Source organism: Aplidium turbinatum, chromosome 7, assembly GCF_918807975.1.
Source record: "Aplidium turbinatum chromosome 7, kaAplTurb1.1, whole genome shotgun sequence".
Lineage (NCBI taxonomy): Eukaryota > Metazoa > Chordata > Ascidiacea > Aplousobranchia > Polyclinidae > Aplidium > Aplidium turbinatum.
In genome coordinates this window covers 5,808,721-5,821,205 of record NC_137478.1, presented here as the reverse complement: position 1 = coordinate 5,821,205, position 12,485 = coordinate 5,808,721, and the positions used below count along the sequence as shown (strand labels likewise).

Here is a 12,485-nt window from a genome sequence, read left to right as displayed (position 1 = left end):
CGAGCATAGCCTAGCGAGCGAAACAAGTTATATCTCATAGTCAAACCCGTTACGAAATTTCACTTTAATCAACAATTGCCTTTTGAATTAGTATTTGAACGTGCTTTTGAAAGCGGTTTAAAATTTTTGATGCAAGGTGGTCATCGTTTGTATCATTGTCCTATCAATGTGACCTTTGAGTTGTAATAAGCTCAGTGTTTCTTAAACGTATTCCAGTCTTCATCTAGATTAAGATTGTAATGCAATTATAGCTTATTAGTTTTGCTACTAGACGGTACTGCAACCTGAGCTACTATTAACTTAGCACAGGCAATTTTTGGCATGCAATAAAAATGTCTATCAAACCTTTATTATTTTGATTTATTTTTAGCATTTGGAGTGTTGCTTTGGGAAATTGCCACTTTGGGAAAAGAAGTCCCTTACTCCAATACGCCTAATCTCTTACTTATCTTGCAATTGAAGACTGGTGTACGACTTAAACAACCCAGGACTTGTCCAAACGAACTATATCAATTGATGCAAGATTGTAAGTAAAAATGTTTGAATCAAACGTTATTCTCACCTTTTATAATGCATAAGGCAAGCTTTTGTTTCAGTAAAGAGGCGAGAAAATTGCGCTTGATTTTAAGGAAAGTTGGTGTAAATATGCTGTGCATTTATGCACGAGCATTTCAACCCCAATAGGTTACTACTTTGTGATTTATTTATACAACGCTAAATGTTTTCGAATATTCTTGATTGAAAATTGGCGATCGCTTACTTGGCATGCATTTCCAAAGCGATCTTCTATTCCAGAATATACTACGGTTCAAAACTGCATCTTTTGTACAGTAATCTTGAATCAGAATTATCACGTCTTTTCGCTTTTTATCGAACAACATCTCGGTAGCGAATTTTAGATGGCTGGAGCATGCGAATGGGTCTTTTCCTAGCGGATACGTGAGCAACACGGTTTGCATCTTGTTTAACCCTATTCCAACAACTGCACCATGTTGTTACTCATCAGGTCAATTGAAGGCTTTTTTCAACTCAAAAAGGCGATGGAAATACGAACTGCACAGTCTACTGCAAAGGCATATCTCACGACCTTGTCAGTTTCTTTTTTATCAGTGTATAGTTTCCAAATGCCAGAATAGGAAGTCCACTTTGCAATGTTACCTGATTGTATAGCTGTCAGCCTAATAATTTATTTCTTCGCCGTCCCAGAGATGAAAACTATTGTTTTCTGCATGTTACCACAATCAAGACTTTTTACACATAAATTAAAATTCGAAATACGGCATGTACTATGGCTATGGCTATGGCTATGGCATAGCCTACTATGGCTACGCAGTGGCGTACGCAGGATTTTCTCAAGGGGAGGCATTGACAGTAGAGGAATTTTGAAAGGGGGAGGGGTTTGACGACCAGCGGGCGAAGCCCGACTGCGTTGTCGCCTAAGAGGACACCCAGCGGCGGGGGGTCTGGAGGGCCTCCCCCAGAAAAGTTTGAAAAATTACTTTGAATTTGGTGCATTCTGAGAGAATGCACCAAATTATGAAAATTTATGAATATTCCTGTAAAATGGTGCTGTCAGGTGACATAGCAAAAGAATAAGATCATGTTTTTTTTGGCATTTTTCGGAAATAAAGCTAAGTCTCTATGTTTTCTTGTTGCTAATTCCTGGCTGAGATGTTTAAATGTTTGGTATTGGCAAAACTGGCTCTTTTAGTGCAGTTTTGTTTAAAATTAGGCAAGTTTTTTTTAGGCTGAAAGCATCACTAGTCACTACCGAGCATAAAGAGACTGAAAGCATCATTCTCTATATCGTGACGTCACACGCGTGCCAAAGGGGGTTGTAACCCCCAACCCCCCCCCCTGGCTACGCCATTGGCCATTGATATCCCAGATGTCTTCATGATATCCCAGTATGGTTTTAGTTTAGACTATATCCATTCCTTTCTCACTATAATAGGCTTACAGAACACTATGCTACATTGGCATACCTGGGGTGGGGTAGGTGGATTGGGCCATGTATTTCGTATTGGCTTAGTCTATAGAACAACATTGTTAATTGCTTTGACAGTGCAATCCAAAACATATTAAATGCCTTAATCTACGTCGTTAACTACTAAAACATTTTTAAGGGGGGCATGTCCCAATGGCCCCACCCCCTGCGTACGCTAGTGGCTATGGCTATGGCATGGCTATGATTCTACACAAGGGTGCCACAGGTTACCAAGAAAAAAATTTGCACTACCGGTCCACTATGATCATTATAGCTGATCAACATGGGATTTTCAATTGGGTAGGCAAGTTATAGTTAGGCCTATGTACGTACTTCGTACCAGGTAAAAAGAGGGTCCCATACTTGATTCAAGTGTCGGGTATGAGAAGATAAGGTTCTCATTGTATTAAGCCTTCGGCACTGAGGGACAGATAGGGTGGCCAGTTTCTTTCTCTCGGCCGCCTTTACTTCAGCAACTACGCCCACCCAATTTATTACACCCTGGGTAGAAGTGAGGGGTGTTTTCAACAACCAGCTGAAGCCGGGAGTCGAACCAGGTTTGCATAATTGAAAAGCCTTATCCGTTGCGTCATTCCACCTTTTACCTGTACCACGTAGCCTAGGGTTTCCCAAACTTTCTTGGGCCACGGACCACTATTTGTAATTTTTTTGGGCCACGGACCACTAATGTTTCGTAAACAACTTTTTCACTGCAACGAAGGTGCAACAAGTAAAATTTACGATTCTGGATAGCAAAAGCTTTCGAAATCATTTAAGTTGTAAAGAACTGTGGCAATTATTTTTGACAGGGTACGTAGGCTACTGTATAACGTAGGCTATATGAGTGACTTTTTAATTTCTTGTCATAAATATCGCCACGGACTACTTGTGCAGTCGTCGCGGACCACCAATGGTCCGCGGACCACAGTTTGGGAAACCCTGACGTAGCCTACCATCAGGGCCGTTGACAGGATTTCTCGGGCCCGGTACCAATTTATTTTCGGGCCCCCTTCATCGGCAATGTTATGAATATAAAGGTTGTGTACAAACTTTTATTGATGTTTTTAACAAATCTTGCGCAATCTTAAAACTTCTTGAATCGCAAAACTTGCTATTTCTATCCAGCGGTTGCTTTTTCGAATTTTTATTGGTCACATGGCGCTAGAGCATTACTTCCCGATTCCATTGATGTTTCACTGGTCATTCTAGGCTCACGGGAAGAGAATTTACAGCAAAGTTAGTGCAGACAGTCAGAAAATTTTCAATTTGATTTGGGAAAAGTGTTTGGTTCGAGGTCAAACATTTGCTGATTGCTGCAATCTGAAAAGCGGCTTTGGTCTAATTTTTAGTGCGGAAATAGGGATAGCAATCTTCTTACCTGTGCCATTTCTGTTTTTGAGCTTGAACAAATATTACCCTGTTTATTTTGAAATTCATGTTTCGGGTAATAATTCTACTAGACTTAATTCTTATTTTACTGTTTGGTGGCTGAAGTGGCTATTTTACCACCAGAAAACTGAAGTGGGCGCGGTACCCAGAAGGGGGCTTGGTACTTTACCATCTGACGGCTGAAATGGCTGTTTTAACGTCTGATGGCAATTCCTTTAGATCTGATTATATTAAGATCTTGATAATGTTTGAAGTCGCGCGGCATTTTTTAAATCCGGGCCCCTTAAATATTTCGGGCCCGGGTCCAAAAGTACCACCTAGACTCCCCTGTCAACGCCCCTGCCTACCATTAAATTGCATGTGCTCGTTCCTTAGGCTGGAACATGGACCCTGAAGAACGACCAAGTTTCCATTCAATTCGGTCAAGAATTAACGCCATTTGTCATCTTGTGAGGCAGCTGCAGGCTGCTATGGAATACTTCCAAGCAGCTATGAGAACATAGAAACAATCTCTTTGGCATGCTCACCTCCTTCGTAAACTTTCCAAGTTATTTGTTTAAAGTCAAGAGAAGACAAGCAAAGTAGGCTAAATCAGCCTGGGAATTTGCAAATAATGTGAAAGCGATTTCATTTTTACAAAACAGAATCTTTTTGGAAGTAAAAATAACTTTTATTTTTGGAATGTGAGAATAACTTATACGGTATCTTTAATATAATAATCTTTGTTTGAAAGTAGAATGCATACTGTCTTAACTTACGTGAATTGACATTTTATTTTTGTGGTTATCTGTTGTATTCAGCTTTCATTATTTGTCGGTTTTGGTTGATTAACTAGCGTACATGTTGCTTTACAATACATCAAAATAGGCCTATTTTGTTTTATTGTTTGATTATATCATTTGAATTTTAAACCGGTGCTTTCTGTGTTTTTTATGTGATGTTAATAATTTTAACAATACAGTTCACGTTTCAGTTTAACCTGGTGTTGCTGCCACTGAAGGGACTGAGTTTCATAACTCTTATTGACTGAGTTGACTTTGCGTTGATCAAACGATGCAAATTTTCACCAAATACTGTAGCTTGATTTCGTCGCTCATGAAATTGGATTGTGTCTGATTGGCATGATCGCCACAAACTACAGTTGTATCTCGTATAATGTTATTACTTATTCTGAGCGTTATCGAGTATCGCCGTGATTCCCAACCTTTTTAGGCTTACGGCACCCTTCAGAAGATAAAAAATATTTTGTGGCATCCCATGGCAGACAAACGATCTTTCTCCTCGAATGCAGCAGGTTGTTGGAATAAACTTTAACCGTTTCACGCCAAGCACTTTAAAAAATGGTATCCGTAGCTTCTCGGCTTGACTTTCAGCTAGTGCAGGGTGGAGAAAAGTAGTCAAGTTTTTTTGTTGTGCCCTTGGTAAAGGCATTTAATAATAACACTTTTAGAAATCAACGCCATGATAGTAACACTTCAATTTTACTTCTAACTTGAATACTAGTTTGAAACGACGTTTTGATAAAAAATAAAATAACATTGTTATTTCAAGTCAATGTGAAACTTAATATACAGTAGCCTATATAGCTCCTCTTTTAGCAGACAAAATGGGCAAAAACCTTTCTATGCTGAGCTGAGCATTCACCTATCGGACTACAATCGACTACGACAATCAGCACAGCTTGTCCAGACGTTGACATCACGAGCCACCAGGATTTGTAACCACAAAACATCATATAGCTACGCACAACTTGCACAAAGTATGACAAAAACTACCCTGATGTAACAAAAACAATCCTGCATGAAAATAATTAATTAGGATAATGATCTTAGCTAATCATTTGATGACAGATAAATATGAATATGAGAAATAGCTCGCAGCACCCCAATTTTCCCAAAGTATTGTAAATTGCACCTCAGTGTCCCGCGGCACCCGGTCTGGAACCGCTAGTGTAGGCCTATTGTGTCTGCTTGCATAAGTTATATCTAATATAGTGCATATAGCTCTCGTTGCTTCATATGGGATCGCAAGGTCTGAAATAAATGCTTGATTAAAAAATAAATAAAACAATAAGCTACGCCAGTGAAGGCAATCTGTTTTCAAATTCAACTTTAGCTATGATTTTCGCATAGGCTACAGCTGGAAAAAGTTTAAGACCTCTGATCGGCTATATAGGTAATTTTTTGTAGCCTAATTTTTTTTTCATAATATAAGCTTAGTAGGCTATAACTATTTTAAACCCACGAAACCAGTAGACTCAATTGAGCCATGCTATTTTTTGTTAAAGTTTATTAAATAAATTATCTTTCTTACTTTCATGGAAAATTTATTTCAATGAGCTTAATAGGTAGAATAAGCCATTTGCAGCAACACTCGTGAAACGACAAATATATTGGATGTTGATAGCCAGTAGCATTGACACTGGTTGTTCAAAGTACTGTATATTTTAAAGTTTAGACCAGAAGTGATTTTAGAAGGCGTAACCTCAAGAAAGCTCGTCAACGCCTTATTTTCTCTGAGCCTGAGGTAATGCTTCCTTTTTTTTTTAATTTTGCTTTGTGCTTTTTAAAGCTTGAAGTAATTGCTATGTTGAATGTACACAAAGACAGCGTGTTGACCCAGGTTATGAAGGACAAAACCTCGTTTAAACCAATTACGTAAAGAAAAGGGTTATAGGCAAATTGTTCGTAAACAGTTGTTCGTAAAACAATTCTTGGTAAACAGTTGTTGGTGAAATGAAATCCATAAAACAATTCTTCGTAAAGCATGTCTTCGTATACATCAAATCTCAATTGCATGCACGAAGAAATGCTTCGGGAAGTAGTATTTTACAAAGAATTAACTTTACAAAGAATTGTTTACGAAGAATTGTTTTACAAAAAATTGTTTACGAAAAAAACGTCGGACACCAAGAAAAAGGACTGTCGGAGGAAAAACATGATAAAACTATAGAGTATGGCCCTTTTATGTTTCTGAAAAGAAGAAATTCAAAAGTAACTTTTTTGTGTAATTAATAGGCTAGATCGAATGAACAAAATATCACGGCGACCCCGACTTTCGACAAAGCAAAGCGCATAATGTGGCTGATGATATTATTAAATTCAATGCAACTTTTTGAAGGAGAAAGAACACCAAAAGTAAGTTGCCAGTTGATAATTTTTACATAGGCTTAGCCAGTAGCGTACGCAGGGGGGCATTGGGCCATGCCCCCCCTTAAAAATGTTTAATAGTTAACAACGTAAATTAAGGCATTTAATATGTTTTGGATTGCACTATCAAAGCAATTAACAATGTTGTTTTATAGACTAAGCCAATACGAAATACATGGCTCAATCCACCTATCCCATCCCAGGTATGCCAACGTAAATTGCCAATTATAAAATTATATTATTATTTTAGCAATGTGGCTCAACAAATGAATTCGTCTTTTGAAGCACAACGGACAAAAAGTAGAGATTTTCTGAAAAGAATTATCCAAGCAATTGAATTTAACGGTAGGCTTGGACTGCCTCTTAGATGTCATAGGGATAGTGGAATGTTTGGCTCTGTGAGCGAAAGTGTGTATGCGGAAGGAAATTTTCGTGCTTCTCTTGAGTTGATGGTTGATTTTGGTGACTTAGTTTTAAAAGAACATTTAAAAACAGCAGCAAAGAATGCCTCTTACATTTCTCCACGGTTCCAAAATAACTTAATCAACTCCATCTCAGTTGTTCTGAAAAATCGCATTGTTCAAGAAGTGTGCAATGCAAAATTTACCGCTCTTCTCGCCGACGAAACAACTGATTCTTTCAATCAAGAGCAGGTGAGCGTATGTATTCGGTATGTCAACGAATTTAAAATAAAGGAAATGTTTCTGTGTTTTGCTTCAGTTCTTGATGTAACCGGTGCTGGCTTAGCTAAGCAACTTCTTATGATTTTACGGAAGACAGACATTGACTTGTCATACATGGTGGCACAAGCATATGATGATGCTGCAGCAATGTCGGGCTGTCACAATGGAGTACAAAAACACGTCCGTGATGTTTGTCCTCATGCTATTTATGTTCATTGCATGGCGTATATAGTCTAAACCTGTGCTCGTCTCGAGGGTCTAAAGTCCAGATGATCGATTCCTGTGTATGTGCCGTGCAGTCAGTGGCTGTATTTTTTGGAGAATCAAACCAGCGCATGCAGATCATAAAAGGATTTATTGAATCTGCATGTCCAACAAGCTCTCACATTAGGCTACAGCAATACTGCGAAACACGCTGGGTTGATGGGCATGTAGCCATCCATACTTTTAGGGAGCTGTATCCTTCTGTGCTTGATGCTTTGCAATCCATGCAATATTGTCCTCGTGTCGGTGGAAAAGCGTCAATGCTTTTGCGCTTAGTTTCAGAGCAAAGTTTTTTAATATCACTTGAAGTCTTGTCATGCGTGCTTGAAGTAACAAAAGGCCTGAGCACTCTTCTCCAAACAGTCTCATTGGATTTAGCAATTTCATCAGTAAAAACACTTGTGATGAAACCTTACAGGTCAAACGTGATGGAGATACTTTAGACACACTTCTTTCCCGATCTGAGGAACTATACGGTGAAGCCATTGCTATACCGAGATTAGCTCGCTTTCAAAAACAGAGAAGTAATGTATCAGCTGACACTCCCTCCGGTGCCGGTTTTAGGGTATTTTGGGCGCTGTGAGGAATATGCTTTGCGGGCTCCAATGACAATGATCCAATTCAGTAGCGTGGCTAGGTATTTTGAAAGGAGAGGGGGTGGTGGCGGCGTGATCGCCGAAGGCGACAACCAGCAGCGGGGGGTCTGGGGGGCCTCCCCCAGAAAATTTTGAAAAATTACTTTGAATTTGGGGCATTCTGAGAGCATGTTCAACAAAAATTTGGTATGCATATTACTGTAAAATGGTGCTGTCCGGTGGCATAGCAAAAGTATTAGATCATGCTTTCTTTGGCATTTTTCGGAAATAAAGCTATGTCTCTATGTTGAGTCTGGATGCAACCTATTTCGTCCCCTGACAAATTCGTACTCTGATTTTGTACCCTAAAATCGTGTAACAAAATCAAATTTCGGCTTATTTCGTCCCCTGAAAAGATCGAGAGAAATTTTGATTTGTTTGCGGCAACTCCGATCAGCGACTTCAGCCATGTTGTTTTTTTTCTCGACCTTTTCAGGGTACAAAATGTTCAGGGGACGAAATAGGTTGCACTCGTTGAGTCTCTATGTTTTCTTGTTGCTAATTCCTTTGTTGAATTCACTTGTTGAATTTTTCCATTGAAAATGACAAAATTACTGCATTTTCTGAGTAAATTGCGGGCCCCTTAATTTGCGGGCCCTGTGCGATTGCATGGTTTGCACACCCCAAAGACCGGCACTGCTCCCTCTGAATAGCCTACTACCGCAGAAGCGTATTCTATCCTTTCTTAGACGCTTGTCTTTTGCAATTGCAAGAACGATTTTGCTCTCAAACAACTATTGCATTTTCACTTCAATCTCTGCTACCGAAATATTGTTCAAGTCGACCATTTGAAGCCATTGAAAAAAAACGTTAGCACTTACAGCTCTTTTCTTTCATGTGGAAAAGATTCAGTCAAAATAGAATATTTGAGATGGCAAATCCATTGGCGAAACAGTTCATGTATACTTGATAACGTTGTTGATGCTTTCAAAGCCGCAGTGGACCTAAAAACGTTCCCAATATCGCAACGTTGCTACAGCTATTTGCAACTATAGTAACAACAGCTACGAATGAGAGATCTTTCAGTACTCTAAACCAGGGGTCCGCAAATAGTGGGTCGCGACTCAAATTTGGGTCGCGAGACCATTCGCAGTGGGTCGCAAAACAGTTTAAACTTACCATAAATATAACTCGTATGGAAAAAATAAATACAATCATATTGTCTTTGATGTGCTGAGTTTTGTACAATTTGGTAGGCTACAAGAAAATTTATACCTTCGATTGCAGTACAGTAGTCAAGCTCACGGTTATATAGCCTGGAAGACACCTTGAGGCAGGGCTTGAAAACTCCCTCAGCTTATCTCCAAAGCTGGCGACTGAAACTCAGCGAAACCAAAGCGTTGGCGGCAGCTTTCCACCTACACAATCGGGAAGCTGATCGTGAGCTACAATGGAAAACTTCTGTACTTCTGCCCAGAACCAAAATATCTTGGGGTGGCACTAGACAGATCGTACAGTACACATATCGTACAGATCGTACCACCATTTGGTGTCACTGCGCAAGAAAATGACATCTCGCGCTGCACTACTCAAGCGCCTGGCAGGCTCCAGCTGGGAGGCGAGTGCTGATACTTTGCATATAGCAGCCTTAGCTCTTGTCTACTCTTCAGCAGAGTACTGTGCATCTTTTTGGTGCCGCAGTGCTCACTGCCATAACATCGACACTGCCATAAACAACGCCCTGCGCACAATAGCCGGATGCCTGCGTCCCACACCATTGGACAATTTTGCCATTCTCGCTGGCACCCAACCTGTTGAGCTTCGTCGCGAAGAAGCCACTCTGTTTTTTGGACGACGGGCACTAGAGCCTAACCACCTTCTCCACCACAAGATCTCTGCTCCCCCAAACCAGCACCCCCTCGACTGAAATCAAGACATCCATTCGTACCAGTCGCTCAACTTCTGATCAACGAAGCTGATGGACTTCATCTCTGCGGTTACTTGGGGGGACTATAAATGGAATTCTGAAGGGAAGTCAAGTACCACCAGACTCCATTCGTTCATCCACGACGCCGACACATGCCCCATCGGCCTGACACTACAAAGACAAGCATGAGTGCGCCTCAACTGTCTTCGTACGGGCGTCGGGATTTTCCGCTCAACTATATGCACCAATGGGATTGGGGAATCGGCCTCTTCCTCCTTTTGTGATTGTGGTGCCGAGGAACAGACCGCAGACCACATCATCAATGATTGTAGGCTACCATCTTCAAACCACCTAACGGAGTGGAAGGTCTGCGTGTCATGGATGATGAAACTAAAGACTGGCTACTCTGTAGTAGCCTTCCAGTGTAGTCCGGGAACATCGTGAATCTGGGGCGGTAAAAGAATAGAGTAGACCCTCGGCCCAAGAGGCTTGCACGACGACGACGACTAAGCACACGGTTAATAGGTCCACCGGCTTATTAAGCCCAGTTTGGTCCATTCCGGAATTACTGAAGGTAGCCTATAGGAGTGGTAGAAAATTGTCTCCTACTTAATAAGCCAAAATCGTCCGGTCCCGATGTGGCCTTAATAAGCGGGGACGACCGTATTGGAATTGATATAAATGTGCAAAGTGTTTTGCGCATTCCGAAACGTTTGGGTCGCAAAGATTTCGAACGATTGCTTTTTGGGTCGCACCAAAAAGTATTTGCAGACCCCTGCTCTAAAGTATGAGCTGTAATTGAACAAGTGCTCTGATGCCTAAAGCTAGTGCCTGAAGCCGACGTGTTGATTCACCGTTCACTGTTGGTGAAATTGTATTTCTGTTTGCAGTTTTAGTTTGTGCAAGTTGGAGTGAAGGGTGTTGATTTAGCTGGTCTGCTGTTAACTTGAGTTGTGTTATAGAATGATTATTTATTTTGCAGATTCGAGTTTTAAGTTTAATAAAGCCAAATAACGGTTACAACAACTTATTGTTAGAAAACGATTGTTAGAAAACAGAAGTCTGGATTTTCAAGATGCATATGAGCTAGCTTGTGCTCAAGAGCTCGCAATTGCAAACGCTGAGGCCTATCAAACATCAACCAGTTCCATGGCGTCCAGCGGTGCATGTGCGTGGGAGTGGCCAAACAGACAGGAACGACTTTCCAGTCAGCAAGAACCGCAGTGCGCCGAACCAGAGCTTCTTCAGGCAGCTTATGCTAAGCAACTGTGTTATTTCTGCGGAGAAGCTCGCCACCCCAGAAGGGAATGCCCAGCAAGAGATGAAGTTTGTCACTACTGTTCCAAAATCGGACATTTTTCGAGAGTCTGTCAACAACGTTCTGTTCGTTATCTAAACAATGTGTCGGCAGCTGTGGCCGAGTGGTTAGCGCGTTGGGCTCGCAGTCGAGAGCCTGCATGTTCGACTCCAGCCACTCGCACTTGCTGTTGTTTCTCTGGGCAAGAAACTTTACGATAATTGCCTCTACCTAGTGATCGATTTTCGAGTAATGGGTAGTACCAAATTTAAGTCATAAGTAGAGTAGACAACCGGAAACAGACATTGCTGTCGGCTGCAGCGTAGGTCAGGTGTATGTCGGAAGGCGTACACCGATGCATAGCGCTCAAGTCCGCTTTCCCGCAATGCAGGATAAAGATAAACAAACAAAACAAACAATCACAAGCGCACCAAGTTGAACACTATCCGAAGCTCAGTACTAGCTACAGCTAATCTTTCAGCAACGCAAAACAATAACAACGTTTTTTGTGATGTTTTAGTTGACGGTTTTACTGCAAAATCATTGATGGACACGGGGTCATCAGATTGCTACGTTACCAAAAGATTTGTCGATCAACATTCCTTAAAGATTCATCAAACATTGGGCGAAGTAATTTTAGCCTAAACATCTATTCGTTTGCCAATCTTAGGGCAATGCTTTGCTACCTTGATCGTAAACAAAAATGAATATTCGAATGTTTCCTTCAACATTTTAGACAATTTGGCCAGGGATGCAATAATCGGAGAGAAAATCTTTAAAGAACACGAAAGCGTTGTATTTAAATTCAATGGACATCGTCCTGTGCTGACTCTTAACGCCTTACCAAAAATGAATTCGCTTCACCCTAAGCCCTTCGACCATTTAACACAAGATTGCCATCCTATTGCTAATAAGACCAGACGATACTCCAAACAAGACAGAGATTATATTCATGAAGAAACACAACGCTTGCTACAAGACGGCATGATTGAACCAAGCAATTCTCCGTGGAGGGCTCAGGTTTTGGTTGTCAAAAACGAGCAATCAGGGAAAAGGCGCATGGTCATGGATTACAGCAGAACTATTAACCGTTTCACTCAGCTTGATGCATATCCATTACCACTAATCGAAGACATTGTCACCGAACTTTCTAAAAGTAAAGTATTTACCACTGTCGACCTAAAGTCCGCTTACCACCAGATCGAACTTGATCC

The 12,485-nt window shown here is 40.9% G+C and overlaps 2 protein-coding genes across 3 annotated transcripts in view; both read left to right on the top strand.

The window, feature by feature from the left end:
• Positions 1-4,873, top strand: part of LOC145774264 (tyrosine-protein kinase ABL1-like) — a 32,895-nt gene extending 28,022 nt beyond the window's left edge. For both annotated transcript variants that reach the window (XM_082585461.1, XM_082585460.1), the window contains 2 exons: positions 371-526; positions 3,752-4,873. In XM_082585461.1, coding sequence (XP_082441587.1) covers positions 371-526; positions 3,752-3,879 — 284 coding nt within the window. In that variant the 3' untranslated portion in view covers positions 3,880-4,873. The remainder of the gene's footprint in view (positions 1-370; positions 527-3,751) is intronic.
• A 2,038-nt stretch (positions 4,874-6,911) lies between these two features.
• Positions 6,912-7,445, top strand: LOC145773692 (zinc finger MYM-type protein 1-like). The gene has a single exon (XM_082584829.1). The coding sequence runs from the start codon at positions 6,912-6,914 to the stop codon at positions 7,443-7,445; it is 534 nt and encodes a 177-aa protein (XP_082440955.1).
• Positions 7,446-12,485: the final 5,040 nt, after the last annotated feature.